This window comes from Crotalus tigris, unplaced genomic scaffold (assembly GCF_016545835.1).
Source record: "Crotalus tigris isolate CLP2741 ecotype Arizona unplaced genomic scaffold, ASM1654583v1 scf7180000019173.45859301935:6455823, whole genome shotgun sequence".
Taxonomy (NCBI): domain Eukaryota; kingdom Metazoa; phylum Chordata; class Lepidosauria; order Squamata; family Viperidae; genus Crotalus; species Crotalus tigris.
Genome location: NW_024097414.1, coordinates 6,436,438 through 6,452,973, shown reverse-complemented (window position 1 = coordinate 6,452,973; position 16,536 = coordinate 6,436,438). Strand labels below are relative to the sequence as shown.

Below are 16,536 nucleotides of genomic sequence, written 5' to 3'. Positions count from 1 at the left end.
CTCCGATTGTTGGGCGATGTCCAATTTGCTCTAGGAGTTCACGGTGACGTAACCCTTAACCTAAGTGGAATTTTCCTCCAAGGGATTTTCCATGTTATTTTACCAGGAAACATAGATAAGGCAGCCTAGAAAAGTCAGTGCCCTCCTAACCATACCCAAGCACTATAAGTTAGTTGGTGATGTCCAATTTGCTCTAGGAGTTCATGGTGATGTAACCCTAACCCTAAGTTGAATTTTCCTCCAATGGGATTTTCCCGTGTATTTTACCAGGAAACATAGATAAGACAGCCTAGAAAAGTCAGTGCCCTCCTAACCATACCCAAGCACTCCGAGTTAGTTGGCGATGTCCATTTTGCTCTAGGAGTTCACGGTGACGTAACCCTAACCCTAAGTGGAATTTTCCTCCAATGGGATTTTCCCATGTATTTTACCAGGAAACATAGAAGGGCAGCCTAGAAAAGTCAGTGCCCTCCTAACCATACCCAAGCACTCCGAGTTTGTTGGCGATGTCCATTTTGCTCTAGGAGTTCACGGTGACGTAACCCTAACCCTAAGTGGAATTTTCCTCCAATGGGATTTTCCCATGTATTTTACCAGGAAAATACATAGGGCAGCCTAGAAAGTCAGTGCTCTCCTAACCATACCCAAGCACTCCGAGTTTGTTGGCGATGTCCATTTTGCTCTAGGAGTTCATGGTGACGTAACCCTAACCCTAAGTGGAATTTTCCTCCAATGGGATTTTCCCATGTATTTTACCACCAGGAAACATAGATAGGGCAGCCTAGAAAAGTCAGTGCCCTCCTAACCATACTCAAGCACTCCGAGTTTGTTGGCGATGTCTATTTTCCTCTAGGAGTTCATGGAGACGTAACCCTAACCCTAAGTGGAATTTTCCTCCAATGAGATTTTCCCATGCATTTTACCAGGAAACATAGATAGGGCAGCCTAGAAAAGTCAGTGCCCTCCTAACCATACCCAAGCACTCCTAGTTTGTTGGCGATGTCCATTTTGCTCTAGGAGTTCATGGTGACGTAACCCTAACTGGAATTTTCCTGCAATGGGATTTTCCCATGTATTTTACCAGGAAACATAGATAGGGCAGCCTAGAAAAGTCAGTGCCCTCCTAACCATACCCAAGCACTCTGAGTTTGTTGGCAATTTTTGTTTCTTCTGCCATCAAAGTGCTTCATAAAACGCTAACGCTGTAATCTACAAACCACATTAACGCAATTGAAATCGCTGTTAAAATTACACAAGAGGATTGCTCAGAAATCAAAAGTTCAGCCAAAGAGATGCGTTCTTACCTTGTCCCTAAATGCCCGGAAAGCGGGGCCCGTGAGCATCACCCAAAGATTCTGTCGCACGGCCTGCCAGGTGTGCCAGAAAAGGCCCTTTCCGGTAGACTGCCAAGCTCTGCTAGTGGGAAGGCCCTTGGAGAGGTCCCTCCCGCTATTCCCCACCAAAACTGCAATATTGAGAGGAGCCGTGGCGATCGCAACCTCCCACCCTGTTTCCCCGCTTCTTCTTGGGGTTTTTACTGGGCTCCCAACCTTACTCCATTTCCATCCCTGTCTCTTTAAAAGGAAAAGCCTTAACCTCACTGAAAGTGGCAAAAAAAGGGGGGGGGGGAATCCTCAAGGACAACTTACCTGTTTTCCCCCAGTTCCTTCTTAATAGCCACAGCAAGGGGTGGGGGGGTCACCCATCCGGCGGAGGCTCTAGGCTGGAAATCCAGGGAGCGTAACCTCCTTTCTCCACTGCCTTTTCCAAAAAGACTGAAGGTTTCATCCGGCAGGCGTCCCCACCCTTCCTCCTGGCCGCTACATCAGTCGATGCAGCCGTGACTGGGGGAAGTTAGCAAAATTGCAGAGCACCTATCCTTCCAGAAAGCACAAAATGGCAAATCAAATCAAAATCCAATCTGTATTCCAGCCAAAGACCCCACTCCATTAGTTGTGGCAATTCTTTTGGTTTTCCTTTGGTCTACTGAGCAGTTTTCAGGATAGCAGTAGTTATAATTGCTTCTCTCCGATACGTAGTAGGCCTGTCTTTCATTTCAGAAGCATACATCTGCTTCTTTTAATTAAGGTGAATTACACCTTACTGGGCCAGATTTGTAATTTCTGGAGAAATTACGCGGACATTGAAGATGCTTGGAACAGCCTCTTCCACATCATTGAATGGTACGGAGACAATCAGGATATCCTGCAGCCAGCCTCAGGGCCTGGAAGGTGGAATGACCCCGACATGGTGAGACCCTCTTCCTTACCTCCAACCCAGCCCCTGAGCCCAGGTAAGAGTTTGAGATCTGGAGGCCATTCCTCAGGGACCCTGAAGATCAGCTGCCAGGAAAGGTGAGGGGAAAATGCGCAGAAGTGGGCTGGGAAATGCACAAATAGAAATTCTGCTTTCAGTGTCCAACTCTACAGTTCCGCAGCAGCTCTGCTTCTGGGGTCTGCGGGATCCCAAAGGGGGGCTTCCTTTGATTTCTCTTCCCGGCTGCCTGGCATCCTGTCTCCTTCCAGCTGATTGTCAGTGACTTTGGCCTGAGCCACGAGCAGTCGAAGGTGCAGGCAGCGCTGTGGGCGATCCTGGCAGCCCCCTTCTTCATCTCCTGCAACCTGAGGAACATCTCAGAGGAGGCCAAAGACATGCTGCAGAATCCGCTCCTGATCTATATTAACCAGGACCTGAGGGGAGTTCAAGGCAGACTCCTGGCCAGGGTATGTGTGAAGGAAATCTCTTCACCAGAGCAGGGCTGTCTTGTGCTTGGGAAAAACGGTTCCCTTGCCCTGACACTTCTGCCACTGGGTGGCAGCCTTTCTCTGGGCGCAGGAGCTGTTGTGAGTCTTTGAGCAAATTGGGTGGGGGAAAAAACGTATCTGTGGCCTGAGCAAGGCTGGTCACCGCTCTGTGCCCCGGCTTGTCTCTCAAACAGAAGCAGAACTTTGAAGTATGGAAGAGGCCCCTGGTCAATGGCCAGTATGCGGTCGCAGTCCTGAACAACAGAACTGATGGGGCCCCACGGTCATTTGCCACAACCCCGAGCCTTCTGGGAATCTCAGGCTGCAGAGCAGGCTACAGGCTCTATGATGTGCTGGGCAAGCTGTCAATGGGCATTTACGCCCTCAATGACACCATCAGTGCCAAGGTGACGCCCACTGGAGTGCTGCTGCTCTTCCTGAACCCGCTGTGCTAATCCTTTCATTGCGGAGGGCGAGGGAGCCCAGGGTGCATTTCTGGAAAGGACTGGCTGCTTTCTCCTTGCAGTGAAGCTGAAGGTAAAGTGAGCCCCCCACTTCCTATCTGTCCTGCTGGTGCTGCTTCTCCCAAGAGGGGTCTCATGTCACAAAGTGCAAAGGATGGAGAGCTCACTGCAACTGCAGGCCTGCACCAAAGCTCATCTGTAGCCAATGCTCCTGGCTGGGACTCAGTGATTGTCACGAGGCAGGGACCAGCTTTGATGCTGGCTGCATCCCCTTCTCAATGAGGCTGGATCCAGAAGCTGCTCATCTTCCCTGGAATTAAATGGTTCTCGTTTCAGTTGCTCCAGTAATCCAGTATTTGTTGTCTTCCAAAAACCAGGAGAGGCAGAGGGGTGGGGTGGGGCAGTTCACCTGCTCTCCAACGTGTCTCATATGGTGGTGCACCCAGCATCTGCTGGGCCAAACGAGGGGAAGCAGAGGAACCAATTAAGTTTGCATGCAGGGGCGGGATTTGCAGGTTGCTGATGTTGCTCTGGTTCAGAAAGGAGGGGAGACGTCTCTGATTGGCCTGTTTTCCTTCACCCAGCCCGAAATCTCTTTTTCCCCCACAGAAATCTTCTCTGAAAGCCCACATTCAGCTTCCGCTTGGAGATTCGGAGGGAGTGGCCAGCAGAACCAGCAAAAGGGTCCAAAAGGCAGCCATGCTGTGCAAGGCGAGCGAAGCCAGAGCAGAGGCCTGAGAGGTGCCCGGCAAGCCCAGGCAGCGGTCAGTTTGGGCACCGGCCTAACCCCCCTCGAAAGGCTCTTGAATGTGATGATCTTCCTGGAGAGACTTTCCATGGCTGAGGGGCTACTGGGGGCTCCCCCGGCTCTTTTTCCCTCAGAGGGCTGCTAGAGCAAGCCCTTGGTCTGGGAAGAAGTGGCTGCTTTGAGGGAAGCCAAAATGGAGGAGCTTTGATGCACTTGATCTGGGTCACCTTAAGATCGTATCCAGATTGTAGTCATCTGTTCTGAATCCTGATAGGGTACATATGTATTATTTTTCAATATTTTGAGTTTTAGAATGTATCTCTTATTTATGTGGAGAAATGCCACAGTAATAAATAACCCTGAAGGTCTTCCTGCTCCAATGTCCATGTTTGTGGCTACCTCTTCAGTCTGCAGAAGCTGCCAATTTGGAGTCTCAATGCGCCATTTTGCAGTTACCCATCAAAATGTGGAAGATCAAGAGTAGCAACCCTGAGCATCAGTGAAAGACACATTGCCGCATGACTGATTTGAGCACCTTCTGAGAAGCGTCGCCGTTTCCATGCTCTGATTGTGCCTTATGGGAATTTGACATGTCCCGGAATCCTTTACAGCAAACTGGGTTTCCATAGGGAAGGAGGTCAACGTGAAAAACTACCTTTTGCATTCAGTATCAGAAGGATTAGTACATAATGTAGTCAGAGTACAATTAGCCTTTTGGTTAATGTCTTCTGGCTAAATGGCGAAAGTCCAAATGGTGTAGGAAATTATAGGTTGTCTTCTGATGAACCAACTGAGTTATTAATTCTGTGGTTATATTTAAATGAGACATCCAAAATCATTTTGGAAATGATGACTAATATATTAATGATAACCAAATATATAATTGCAAAATGTATCCGGTCTAAATGATTTGCTAATTGCACGTATGCATGTGACTGTTACAATGAAACTCGCACCAATTTTTGTAATCGTTAAACTGGAAGGTCTGTTGTTAGTGAGTGCACGGCTTCCTGTTCATCAGTGACACCAGTGGCAGCTCTCCCTCCCCCCTCCCCCCCCCAGCCTTCCAGAGGGCCATCAAGATGTGTTTTTCACCCAGGCACCCGGGCATCCCTAGGGGATGAAGGCGGCAGCAGGTTTGGGTTGTTTTACAATTTTATGGTTTGGGGGTTTTATTGTTGTTAGAGCTGTCCAGAGTTCTGTTTTTAAGATGATCAGACATGTGACTCTTTAAAATAAATTAAAATCAATGCACTCGTACATGATTTAGGGGAGGGGATTACAATATTACCAGGTGTGTCAGTAACTCCCAGCTGAGACCCAGAGGGCACACACTGAAAGAAGCCACCGTACATCCTGTTTCAGCTAGGACACATGTGGAAAGGGGTTTTACTGGATTGCAACTGGAGTGTTAGCCAGCAGGGTGATGCATCTCTCAACTTTCACTGTGCTGTTCAGATACTCCGGATTTTTGCAAGGTCCTTTAATCCCGGATGGCAACATCTTAGCAAGAAACAGCTATGAGGAATATCACCTCAGGCTCAGATTAACAGGAGCGGTCCTGGGACCAGGGCGTCTTTTGGGGCTTCTGCACAGGAAGAGGGATAATTCACACACAAAACTGCAAAGGACTCATTCAGCCTACAGCTGCCAGGATGGCTGTTTGCACTCATGCCAGTTCCTGCAGCTGCGAGAACACAATAGTATCTGGAACCTGCTGCTAAAGTGCCTTGTTGTGATGCCAGCTGGACAAATATTATAAAACAGATTCTTTTTACTGGGTCTCCTTTGGAGCCAGGGGAAATAGGGCAAGAGAGTAACCAGCCCCAGGGTTGTCTACAGAAAGGAGGTGGTGGTGAAAATCCTGGAACCATGTCTCGGCCAACTCTCCTTGCGTGCAGGCAGGAGACGCTGCACTGGCATCTTGTGCAAGTTGGTGTGTTTCCAGTGCAAGTCACCTGCCCACAGCTTCAATTAGCTGGATGTTCATGGTGCCACTTCTGGGAAATACAGGAGGAGAAAAAAAATATTGAGAAAGTTTCAGTGTGCCTGTTAGTGCTCAGGTTGTCTCCTGTAGCAATTTTGGTGGTGTGCCTGGAGCCTGATTTCCATTGCAAGGGGGGGGGGAGAGACACAGTGTCCCCCCCATGAAAGGGGTTGTCTTTCTTTGCAAAGAAGCCATGAGACAAAGAAGTGTCATCCACCATCAGGTTAAATAGCAAGTTAAAAGTCTGAGAGAGAACTTTAGCTGGCTTCAAGTAGGCCTCCTCCTAAGGAGCAGGAGAGCAGCCGGAAGAAGATCCTAGAGGGGCTGGGGGTGTGCCAAGGGCAGGCTGGAGGAAGGAAGATGTCCTGGGGGATGAGCCAGCCCCACATGATTGTCCAACGAGTCCATCCTGCTTTGGTGGTGCTAGTCAGACACGATGAAATGACCCAAAAGAAGGGGCTCAGGCTCAACTCCCCCTTTCTGAAGAGAGAAGCCGAGGTTGGGATTATTTATAAGCCCTGCCAGCAGGAAGGGTCCAGCTAATGGGCAGGGGACCTTTGGGGAGACCAGGTGCAGGAAGTCCAAGGTCATGTGGGACTGGGTGGAATTCATTTTGCAGCAGACACACCACTTTCTATCACTCAGAGAAAGCAGGAAGACGGCTGCCAGGCCCTCAGACTACTTGTGCTGCTGGGCGTCTTCCGCCGCAAACACCTTTGAAAGCCAGAGTGAATGACAAGAATGCCAGGGAGCGCTTGTGCCAGGAACACCCGCAATGCTTGCCACGTTATCTAGAACAAACAATCTTAATTAGAGACAAGGGCACCTGGTCAGGGAGAGACAGGGCCGGGAGAACGAACGGGTGGCCTTTTCTCCCCCATTTGCTGCACTCGGGTACCACCTTCGCCCAGGCTCAGGCCCAGCAGCTCAGAGGCCCAGCTGGAGTGCCGCTGGCTCCCTGGGCTCTCTCTGTCCTTGAGCTCTTTCATTTTGAGACGGGGGGGGGGGAGCTTTCCAAGGGAACCCAATCCTGCCTGCCCTTCGACTTCCACAGAAAGGTCCGGCCGGCCATTAGCTGAGCCCCACGGTGAGGCACGGGACCCCCAAGCCTGGGCAGGCTCCCCAGCACCGGAAGCCCGGGAAGCTGACGGGCGGGGGAGGGGAGTGGGGGGGCGAGCGCTCGCGGTGCCCTTCAGGTGGGGCTGGGGGCTGCCCCGCCCCCACAGACGGACCGCTGCGCGCTCCAGCTTGCCACGCTTGCCCCTCTCTCGCGCGCGGCGGGCCCCGCAGTTGCGAAGGGACGCCCGTCAACAGCCTCGCGGCGACGCCGGCGGGAGCCCCGGAGGGCCCTGAGCAGCCGCCGCTCCGCCCGGGCTGTGTGGCGCGTGTGGGGCGGGCGCGGCGGCCGCGTGGGCGGAGAAGGGGATGAAGACCGGCGAGAGGCGGCGGCAGAAGCGCAACGCTCGGCCGGACGGGGAGAAGCAGAGGCTTCCGCGGCGGCGCCTGGACGGGACGGACGGGCAGAGCGCGGGATCGGTCGTCTCCCCGGATTGTCGCTGATGGCCCCGCCGCTGCTGCCGCTGCTGCTGCTGCTGCTGGGGCTGGTGCGGAGCGGTGAGTTGGCGGCGAGCCCTCTTTCCCCGCGGGGTGCCCTCCCCGGCGGCGCTGCCGAGGGACCTTGGGCTTGTATGAACGCGTTCGTGGGATGAATCCAGAGTGTGGGTTAATTCGGTAACCAGGTTAAGGGGAGGGTTGGTGACAACGAATTAGTGTTCACTCCTGGCCATTGTCTGGACAGGTCCCTGAAGTTTTCTTGGCCACTTTTTTTGGAAATGGCTTGCCATTGTCTACTTCCTAGGGCCGAGAGGGAGGGACTGGCCCAAAGTCATCGAGCTGAACCCACGTCTCTGGCTTGATGGGGGGGGCGCATTTCCGGGCCGGCTTAAGGGGGTGACCTGCCCAAACGGAGTCCCGGAGAAAGGGACCTGCTGCTTTTCAAGGGGCATGTTGGGGGAATTGCCTCGGACTCCGCTCTGTGATGGGCAAGTGTCATTTGAGGTATTGGGGTTCCTATGGATTTGCAAGATTGGTGTCAGCCTGTGAGATAGACCAGACAGGAAACATGACCAGAGGAGCCATTTCTACTTTATCCTAATATAGATTGACAGAATCTTTTCTCCCAGCACCCCTGGCCCCCTTGCGGGCTGCACCTGGCCTTCCCACGGAGGTGGCTTCCCTTTTTGTGCTGTTTACCTGATGCCGTAAAGCGAAGAGGGAGATGGGAAAAGGCAGTTACAGCTTCCATACGCCCAGCGAGAAGGCTGATGGAAGAGGGCTCCTGTTAGTGCCCCAGGAAGCTGGGGGTGGGGAGCCTCCGACCTCCTGTTTGAACCCCGGCAACCCACCTTGAAAAAAGCCCTGGGCATCTCTTGGGACCTCTGCTGCTGCTGCTGCTGGACGTGGAGCTCCTTTGGGAGTCAGAGCTTTGGGTGGGTCCTGCTTTGGGGCACCTCCGTGAATGAGAGGCTGTCCTCATGTGTGCATCTTCTTCCCTTGCTTCTCAAGTGGATCGCTGGGGCCGCTAGGCAGCTTTATTGGAATTGCCCCCCCACCCCCTTTAACCAGGAGCAGAGTCAGCTGGGAATGGCAGCAGAGGACAGGCAAGACCCCCCCCCCCGCCCCAGAGCTGCCCTCCTGATGCTGCTTTCCTTCCTTCCCAATGGCAGGATGCCCTTTGGGCAAGACCCCTTCTCGGCCCCGCAGAGGAATCCTCCAGCTGGCCGGGATGATCCAGTGCACTACGGGGCGAACGCCCCTGGCCTATATTCGCTACGGATGTTACTGTGGCTGGGGAGGCCGTGGTTGGCCCAAGGACCAAGTTGACTGGTAAGTGCTCCCGTTGGCCTCTTGCCCATGGCCGGCGAGGGCTCCCACTGGGCGCCAAGCAGCCTCCCTCTGGTCTGCTTCTTAGGCTTGGAATCCTGAGGCAAAGGAACTGGGAAGATGGATTAAAAAGAGAAACTGCCAGGTGCTTTTGCTTTTAAGAGATCAGCAGTCTTTTTTTAAGAGTGCGCACAGTTGGAGGGATTCTGGGAAGTGGCTGAGTTCACGCCTGTAACTGAAAGTGCAAACGTGGAAGGCACATCATCCTGAGAAGGCTCAGGCGATACCAAGCCACCCTCCTTCCACCACATCCTGCCATCGCTATAAACCAAACTCAGAATAGAAGCTTCCCCAAAGAGTAATATTTAGCTGTAGTGTATTTTAAGCAGTTGGAAACGCATGTTCTTTCGCTTCCACTAGTTTGGCAGAATGAGACCTTTGCTTCAGTTGCGAAGGTCAAGTCCAGCCAGGAGTGATGGACCCATTTTGGCCAGGAAACATGTTTTCCTTTGTTCGTATTTTAGCCCACATCCTGGCTGATGTGGGCCAGCTGCCCAGCTTCGTTTTTAAAGGCAGGGGTAGAGGCCAGCTGGGCACTGGTTTCACATCAAATTAAGCTGCCACAGCACCGTGTAGAACTAGGGGCTTTGGATGGCCTCTGGGCGCTCCTCCTGCCAGCTGCCCTAATGGACCCCTGGGACTGGCCCTTGAATGGGATACCTCCAAATCCAGCTCAACTATAAATTATTCAGGATTATTGGGGGAAGCTAAAATGAAGTTGAAAGTGATAGCACTGGGGAATTGGGGAAACAGCCCTCCTGCGTTTCTGCACAGAAGCCGCTTCAGGTACGAGGATGCAACATGAGGAAAGAGCAGCTCCCTTGGCGGCTTGGAGCTCCAACTGTCCAAAAGAGCAATAATTAATTCTCCAAAAGTTGTCTTTACCACACACCATCTATCTACATTATAGATATAAAAATGATCACCCACCTGAGTAAGCACCATTGCCTATTGCAGGAAGCACAGCGTCCACTCCTGACCAGCAGGCTGAGAGGGGGTGGGTGAGGGGGCTCACCTGAGTTTGGCTCAGTGGGTCTCCTCTGGTTCTGACAGGTGCTGCTTTAAGCACGACTGTTGCTATACAAGAGCCGAGGAGGAGAGCTGCGCCCCGAAGATGCGGTGGTACCCCTGGGAGTGCCAGGACAGCAAAGCCAAGTGTGGTGAGTTGCTCGAGAGAAAAGCGGCAGAAGGACAGGCCGGAGCATCCACCCTTCCAGGTGCCCCATCCAGCCTACTTGGAAAGCTTCGTGTGGCAACTCATGTGGCTTCACTGCTTGTTGGTCTCTTTTCCTTTTGCAGACGACATCGAAGACAAGTGCCAAAAGATGGCTTGTGAGTGTGACCGCAGCGCAGCCAAGTGCCTGGCAAAAGCTCCCTACAACATGACCTATTTGTTCTGGCCAGACACCCAGTGTGGAGAGAAGGGGCCCACCTGCCCAGACGACTGACGCTCCCCTTGCGCAGCTTCTCTGCCTGTCCACCTTCCAATTCAGGCTACTCCCCCTCGGAGGGCCCAGCCTCGTCCTGCTGCACTGGGAGAGTCTGTGGGCAATGCTGGGATCTCACTTCCAGGATGTCACCCAGCGCAAGCCCAACTCCTTTGGGATGCAAAATTTTGAACTAGTGAGTAATGGCACGTGGGAATGAGACTGGGCAAAGAGAGGCAGCCAGGGATGGTCAGAGAAAAGGCAACTTAGCCCTCAGCAGGAAAGTGGGAGGAGCAAGAGGGTTAGAAGAGCCCCTCCCTAGTTTTGTGGTTGTAAAGGAGAAGGAGACAGGAGAGAAATTTTAGAACTTACAAGATTGGTGTCAGCCATGCGAGGTAGAAAAGAGAAGAAACACGACCAGATGGACTATTTCTACTTTATTGTAAAGCTACATTAACAGAATCTTGCAAGTCTGAAAGTCCAAATCTCTCCCCATCTCCTTTACAGCCCAAGAAGCTTGGGAGGGCTTTTCTGACCTTCTTCCCCCTCCCCTGGTCATTCCCACATTCCATTACTGTACAGAAAGAAAGAGCACCCAGGGCGGCAAGGGAGGGCATAGAAAAGAACTAGTTTAATGAACATAGCAAGGTTCAACTCCCGTCATCACAGCCTGGACACTGATGATCACCAGGCAGCCAGGAGACTAGCCATTGTTCGGTCCAGCCTACCTCACAATCTAAACAAGAAAGGGAAGGAGGGAATACTGGGTGAAAAAAACAAATATTGCTACTTTTAGAAAATATTATTTAATTTGTAAAAATGTTCTATGCAAATTTAAAGATCATGTTAATACAAATGCAGAGTCAAATTTCATTTATAGGGACATCACATTTAACATGATCGTCTTGGTTTCACCAGAGATTTAACACAAAGCAACACAGAGGAGATTTAGACACACAGAGAAACCCATTCACCTATTTACACGAAAGGTATCCTTTTCCAAAGAGTTTGCAACCCCTGCTTCAGTCGGCTCAAACTAAGAGTTTGGATTATGCAAACATTACATCTTCTCTGCCCCCGGGAAAAAGTGCCTCTTGCCCCTGAAAAGGAAGTGGGGCACGCAAAGAGCTGCAAAACTAGACGGTTCAGTTACCCATGGAGGAAGTATCAGCTGATTTAGAAGTGCAGAAGGACAGAGCTGATCCCTTAGCATCCTGCCCCAGACGGTGGAGGGTCCGGCCGTCCCAAGGCCAGGATCCTCTGCCTCACAGGACTTGGGTTTCCAGCCGACGGACTTCCTTCACTACAAGGTCAATATTAATGATCGGGTTGAAGTACAAAGCCCAGTAAAAGAGGCAATTGCAGGCAAACTGGGGAATAAATGGCCAGAAAATGGCCATTAGGAATCCCTGGGTTGACATTTTCCAGAAGTGGCTCCACATCCGGTAGGGAATTCTTCTGAAAAGAAGGAGGGGAAGAGAGAGAACAGGGTTAACATCTGGGCTTGGCAGCTTTTAGATTCACCCCATCGATATCCCGGGTCTTTTGCAGGCCCTGTTTGTCCTTGCAATACCGGCCAGGCCGGACGTATCGGGCTATCCTGAGATGGAAAGGAGGGTAGGGATGAGCTTGAAAGGAAACGAACGGCATGAATGCCGAGCCCGGGAGGGGGGACTTTTTGTGAAGGGCAGAGCCTAAAGATGGACTGTTTTCAAGTAGGTCCCTCTGAGCAGGCTTCCTCTGTGCTGGAGCAGGAAAAGCTAGGAAAGTCTTCCTTTGAGATGGACCAATGTAACTGTGGCCAATAATTTAAGTCTGTCATTAAGACACCCCCCCCCCGGCCAGGAGGGAGGCAAAGGACTCACTTCAGCTCCCGCCTTGACCAGAGTCGCCAGAAGGAGAGCAGCTCCAGCACAGAGAGCAGCATAGCATTCACAATGATGAAGCGGGAGGTCCAGTAATGGACCTCCAGCCAGTCCCAAGCGAACTCGGCAAGCAGCTGATAGGGCAGAAAAGCAAACTTCACCAGGAATTCCCGCCACTGTTTCCACACCGGGTCCTTGTGGTCCTGCAGAGACAGAAGACGAGCACCAGCTGCCTCACAGCCCTCTTGGGGGAGCCTCGGCAGCTCCAGAGCAACAGCTGGAGGCGCAGACACCCTTTGCTTCTTGCCAGGATCGAAAGCCAAACTGCCCGGGACCCCACACTTACATGCAGTTTTGCAATAACGTCTGCAAGCTCCTCGTCCTCCGGCACCGGGCAGATGGTGTGGATGAAGGGCAGGAAGGTGTTGCTGTAATCCGACAGGTACAAGTACAGCAGGGTGAGCCGAGGGGAGCTCTTCAAAGCGTAGAGCAGGAACAGCGATTTTCCGGGCTGCACCGCCTGCAAGGCCAGGGACATTTATGGACGAAATGGCCAGGGACTTTGCTCCGCCACTGGCCGGGCTCTCCCAGGCACGATGCTGCTTGCTAGGCCTGGGACGTGAGATGTGGGAGAAGACCCCCTCTAAGTCCCATCAGCCAGGAGGGTGAAGAGGCCAGGGCTGCTGGCCTTCGGTTTTGATCCTCTGGATCCGAACAGTCTGAACGGTCAAGAGAAACGACCAACGGCTCCACTTGACCCTGCAGCAGACACTCACTTTGTACTCCCAGAGGTTTTGTGGCGGCTTCACCCCCCGAATCTTCACCCACTCGAGTTCCATTGTGATGGCTTTTCTGTGGCTGCTGTTCTCCACCTGGTAAGGAGCCTGTCTGAGTTCTTCATCGGTCAGCGTCAGAAGCAGCCTGCAAGATGAACCATTCAGGCCAGAGAACCCGGTGCCCGGCTCTAGCACTGCAAAGCCCGAAAGTCTCCATCAGAGACTTTTAAGAAGTCACAGACATTTTCACCCAGAGCAAAATGAAACTCTAAAGGGAGCAGAAATCCTTGGCGAGGTAGCAGCCAATCGCCTATGACTCCCAAGCAGGCCATGAACATCAGCACGTTTGTCCCCATTTGCACATCCCCCGAGAATGACAGGCAAAGCTTTGTGTTCAAATCCTCCCATCCTCCCTCCGCCCAAACATTCTGACTCACCGTCCATTCACCCTCTCCTGCAGGAACCTCTCCTTGTAGAGGGACGTCCAAGGCCCCAGTTGCCCAAGCCAGTGGGCCACCTCCTCTGCCGTCCATTTGGCGACAGGCTTGTGGACCAACAGGCTGTCCTCTGACTCCCGGCTGCTCCAATGGTAGCCCAGCAAAACCACCTAAGAGACCAATGGAGAGCATCTGAGGCTGGGCTGGGGAGGGGCTCGGGGTGTTTAAAGCAACTACAATAAGCATCATGTTCAAAGTCTGATTTGACAAGCCATCCATGCCTGGTTGCAAGCAACTTTAAATTATACCTTAATGTCTGAGGAACACTGTTTTCAATAAGCCACATGTGGCCAGTTCTTTGGGATCAGGTGGCACAAGAGGCCAGCCAGCCACAGCCACTGCCCTTCAGCCTCGCTTCCTGAGCGCCAAAGAGAAAGTGGCAGCCACGTGCGGGGGACAGAAATTGGGCGGGCAGCCAAGCCCCCTCCCTGGTTTCCATGCAGGCAGTCAGAGAACCACACTGGAAGCTCAGCCTCCCTTGCAGAGCCTGCTCGGCTCCACTGCTCAAACGGTGCCCTGCAAGGCCTCCCCCCGCCCGTCGTGGCAGTGCTTGTGAAAAATGTCCTCGGGGAGCTGTACCGCCACGCAGGTCAACGCGGTCAGGACACCGGAAAAAAAGCCTCCTCCAGGCGGGTTCACCCTCCCGGCACTGGGGGCTGCCGTGGGCTGGTCGCTCCCATACTTCTGAAAGGCAGCCAGACTTTGCGTTGCCTCGTGGTTTTGCAGGATGTCGTCTTTGCGCTGCTCAATGGCAACCGGGAACAACTTTTCAACGGCATTCCTGGAAGGGAAAAAACTGCTTGAGCCGACTTTGGTTTCTGGAAAAGCCTTTTCTAATTTGCAGCGAGAGACACGTCCAGAGCATCCCGACTCAGGCCTGCCCAAATCCTTCAACAGGAATCACTTGCTGGTTCTCCTAGTAATCTTTGTTTGGCTCTGCCCACCTTGCAGTGGGTTGGGGAAGGAAGACCCGTCTGCCTTTGGAGGAAGCAATGCAACGTCAGGCTGGCTTCTTGCCAAGGCCGCACCCTGCTAAGAGCAGAGGCAACTAGGCCAAAGGACGGCATTCAGTCACTCCCTCCTGATGTGCCCCAAGGCGCAGTTGGGGAGGCACCAAGGCTCCTGGCTAGGGCAGAGAAACAAGCCCTAGGCCAACTTGCCTCCCCCCACCCGCTCGCCTCTGAATGTCTTGGAACCATTGCTTGGGTCTCAGCCTGGCAACTGGGGTGGGCGAAGCTGGCAGGCAATGTTCACCTGAGGAGGATGTTGACTTTTGGGAACCCTTCCCATTTTTCCCGGCACTCCGGACACTCGTTCTTCTTGGAAGACATCCACCATAACGCCAGACAGTGCCGGCAGAAGCTGTGCCCGCAGTTCAAGGTGGTGGGGTTGATGAGAATGTCGTAGCAGCAGTGGCAGGAGAACTCGCTGGCGGAGACCCGCCGGCTGATCCCTGGAGCATCCAGCCTGTCTGCTGGCGAAGGAAGGCTCTCCTCCTCCATGTCTGTGGCTGACAAGAGACGACAGTGGCCTCACATTCTCCAGCCCTCAGGGCAACTGGAAGATGGCAAAAGAGGCCCCTTTAGTTTCTACACACCTCAGAGACAGGAATTGTTTGTCTCATGGAGAAGTTCTTAGCAGCTCCTGAAATGCTTCCTAGATTATAATTGCTCCAGTTAATAAGGACCATCATTTGTGGAATTTAGATTCATTTTATATTTTTACTATTACCAGTTTTGCCTTCCTTCTGGGTAGAAATGGAAAAAGATCAATTAACTATGCAACATGAGCATTAGTCTCCATAGTACTGTGTCTTATGCACACCAAGATTTTTAAGTGGGTCAAAAAGGTGGTTTGATTTAAAGCAACAAGATAAAAAAAAACAAAGTAAAGATATTGCTGAATACTCTGGGCATGTAAAGGAACGGTAGAATTGCTTTGTAATAAATCCCCAATTCTGACCATCATTAAACACCTGGCTGTTTTTCTTACTGAAGTGCAAACATCCTATATCCTAAAAGAACACACCTCTGTGTTGCTACTTCAGTGCAAATCAGCCTCTGAAAGTAGCTCCTCTCTATCTGCAATCAGTTATTTATCCTCACCTTAGCAAAGCAGACTATTGAGAACAGAATTCCTTGTGAACTGAGAAGCTGACCTCAAAGAGAAGCTGGGTTTGACTCTTTTTTCTACAAAGCAGAATTAAAGCATTGCTTGAAGGCCTTTCGGAGCTCCTTTCTTATCCTCCCAGGCTCACCCGAAACAGGAGAGAATATTCGAATTCTGCAGCATTTCAGGAGGGAAGTGGGAAAGAACTGCTCTTGTTTGTTGTCGAGGCAGAGAGAAAATTCTATTTTGTTCGCTGGAGCATTCTAACACACACACACACACAAGCACGGAGGGCTTTGCCGGAGCGGCCGTGGAGGAAGCACGCAGGCACTCCGGGGCTTCATCCAACAGGACATAAAGCGTTTTTTACTTACTCTCCAGCGGGAACAAGAGCAACCATCTAGGTATTCATTGAAGGAGTCTCGGGCAAGCGCAGCCCCCCGCTTCAGAGGCAGTCTACCCCTCCCCCACTTGCAGCCCCCTCCGCCCGGGACGATGGCCACTCGGACCCCCGGTCGGCCCCAGGGCAGCTACTCCTGCCCGCAGGGCGGGAAAGCCCTTCCGCACCGCAGGACCCTCCTGGGAGGCGGCCCGGGGCGATCAGGGCTGCTGGGCGTCCGGCGTTGCGGGGGGAGGTCCGGAGGAGCCTCCGGAGGCAGGGGCAGTCTACCTGGGGATGCCAGCGGCGGGGGAGGGAGGGGCGCAGCGACGCAAAGCCACGGGACCGAGGCAAATTGGCGTCGAGAACCGAGAACGGCCGCTGCCCCACCACCAGCCGCCGCCAGGAGGGCGACAAGACACCGGAGCGCCGCTCACTCACCGGGGGGCCGCGGAGCCCCTCAGACAGCCACTTCCTGCCGCGCATGCGTGCCACCCGTGCCTTCTCACGCCTGAACCGGCAGCGCGCCTGCGCGAGAGGGGGCGCTCTGCCGAACGCGGACCTGCCACAGTGCCCCCTGCCGTTCATTCCCGGGCA

General features: G+C 52.9%; 3 protein-coding genes across 16 annotated transcripts; 2 read left to right on the top strand and 1 right to left on the bottom strand.

Moving 5' to 3' along the window:
- Window positions 1-2,112: 2,112 nt before the first annotated feature.
- LOC120315741 (alpha-N-acetylgalactosaminidase-like) lies at window positions 2,113-4,324 on the top strand (the record flags this gene model as incomplete). Its single annotated transcript, XM_039360574.1, has 3 exons — window positions 2,113-2,250; window positions 2,526-2,723; window positions 2,939-4,324. Coding segments are annotated over 3 exons (597 nt in total), but the record flags the coding sequence as incomplete, so codon positions are not given.
- Window positions 4,325-6,740: 2,416 nt separating this feature from the next.
- On the top strand, window positions 6,741-11,169 carry PLA2G10 (phospholipase A2 group X). Its single transcript, XM_039360326.1, has 4 exons — window positions 6,741-7,557; window positions 8,670-8,829; window positions 9,940-10,046; window positions 10,186-11,169. Exons 1-4 carry the CDS (start codon window positions 7,503-7,505, stop codon window positions 10,332-10,334), a joined length of 471 nt encoding a protein of 156 aa, XP_039216260.1. The 5' UTR covers window positions 6,741-7,502; the 3' UTR covers window positions 10,335-11,169.
- Window positions 11,101-16,472, bottom strand: BFAR (bifunctional apoptosis regulator). Of its 14 annotated transcripts, none has more exons than XM_039360305.1 (10): window positions 16,381-16,472; window positions 15,557-15,734; window positions 15,049-15,107; window positions 14,706-14,961; window positions 14,031-14,232; window positions 13,392-13,561; window positions 12,955-13,099; window positions 12,525-12,698; window positions 12,179-12,381; window positions 11,101-11,771 (listed from the first exon to the last, which is right to left on the bottom strand). In XM_039360305.1, the coding sequence occupies exons 4-10, from the start codon at window positions 14,951-14,953 to the stop codon at window positions 11,579-11,581; spliced, it is 1,335 nt and encodes a 444-aa protein (XP_039216239.1). In that variant the 5' UTR covers window positions 14,954-14,961; window positions 15,049-15,107; window positions 15,557-15,734; window positions 16,381-16,472; the 3' UTR covers window positions 11,101-11,578. The 14 variants fall into 14 exon arrangements, with proteins under 14 accessions (XP_039216239.1, XP_039216243.1, XP_039216247.1 ...); XM_039360309.1 differs by having other exon boundaries at window positions 15,610-15,734; XM_039360313.1 differs by having other exon boundaries at window positions 15,610-15,734; window positions 16,377-16,391.
- Between the last annotated feature and the right edge of the window lie 64 nt (window positions 16,473-16,536).

Coding starts and splice junctions, on each gene's coding strand:
- PLA2G10 (XM_039360326.1), top strand. CDS start 7,503: ATGGCCCCGCCGCTGCTGCCGCTGCTGCTGCTGCTGCTGGGGCTGGTG. Junction 8,830..9,939: donor CCCAAGGACCAAGTTGACTG/GTAAGTGCTCCC, acceptor TGGTTCTGACAG/GTGCTGCTTTAAGCACGACT. Junction 10,047..10,185: donor GGACAGCAAAGCCAAGTGTG/GTGAGTTGCTCG, acceptor TTCCTTTTGCAG/ACGACATCGAAGACAAGTGC.
- BFAR (XM_039360303.1), bottom strand. CDS start 14,953: ATGGAGGAGGAGAGCCTTCCTTCGCCAGCAGACAGGCTGGATGCTCCA. Junction 13,562..14,030: donor CCGCGTTGACCTGCGTGGCG/GTACAGCTCCCC, acceptor TTGGTCTCTTAG/GTGGTTTTGCTGGGCTACCA. Junction 13,100..13,391: donor CAGGAGAGGGTGAATGGACG/GTGAGTCAGAAT, acceptor TTCATCTTGCAG/GCTGCTTCTGACGCTGACCG.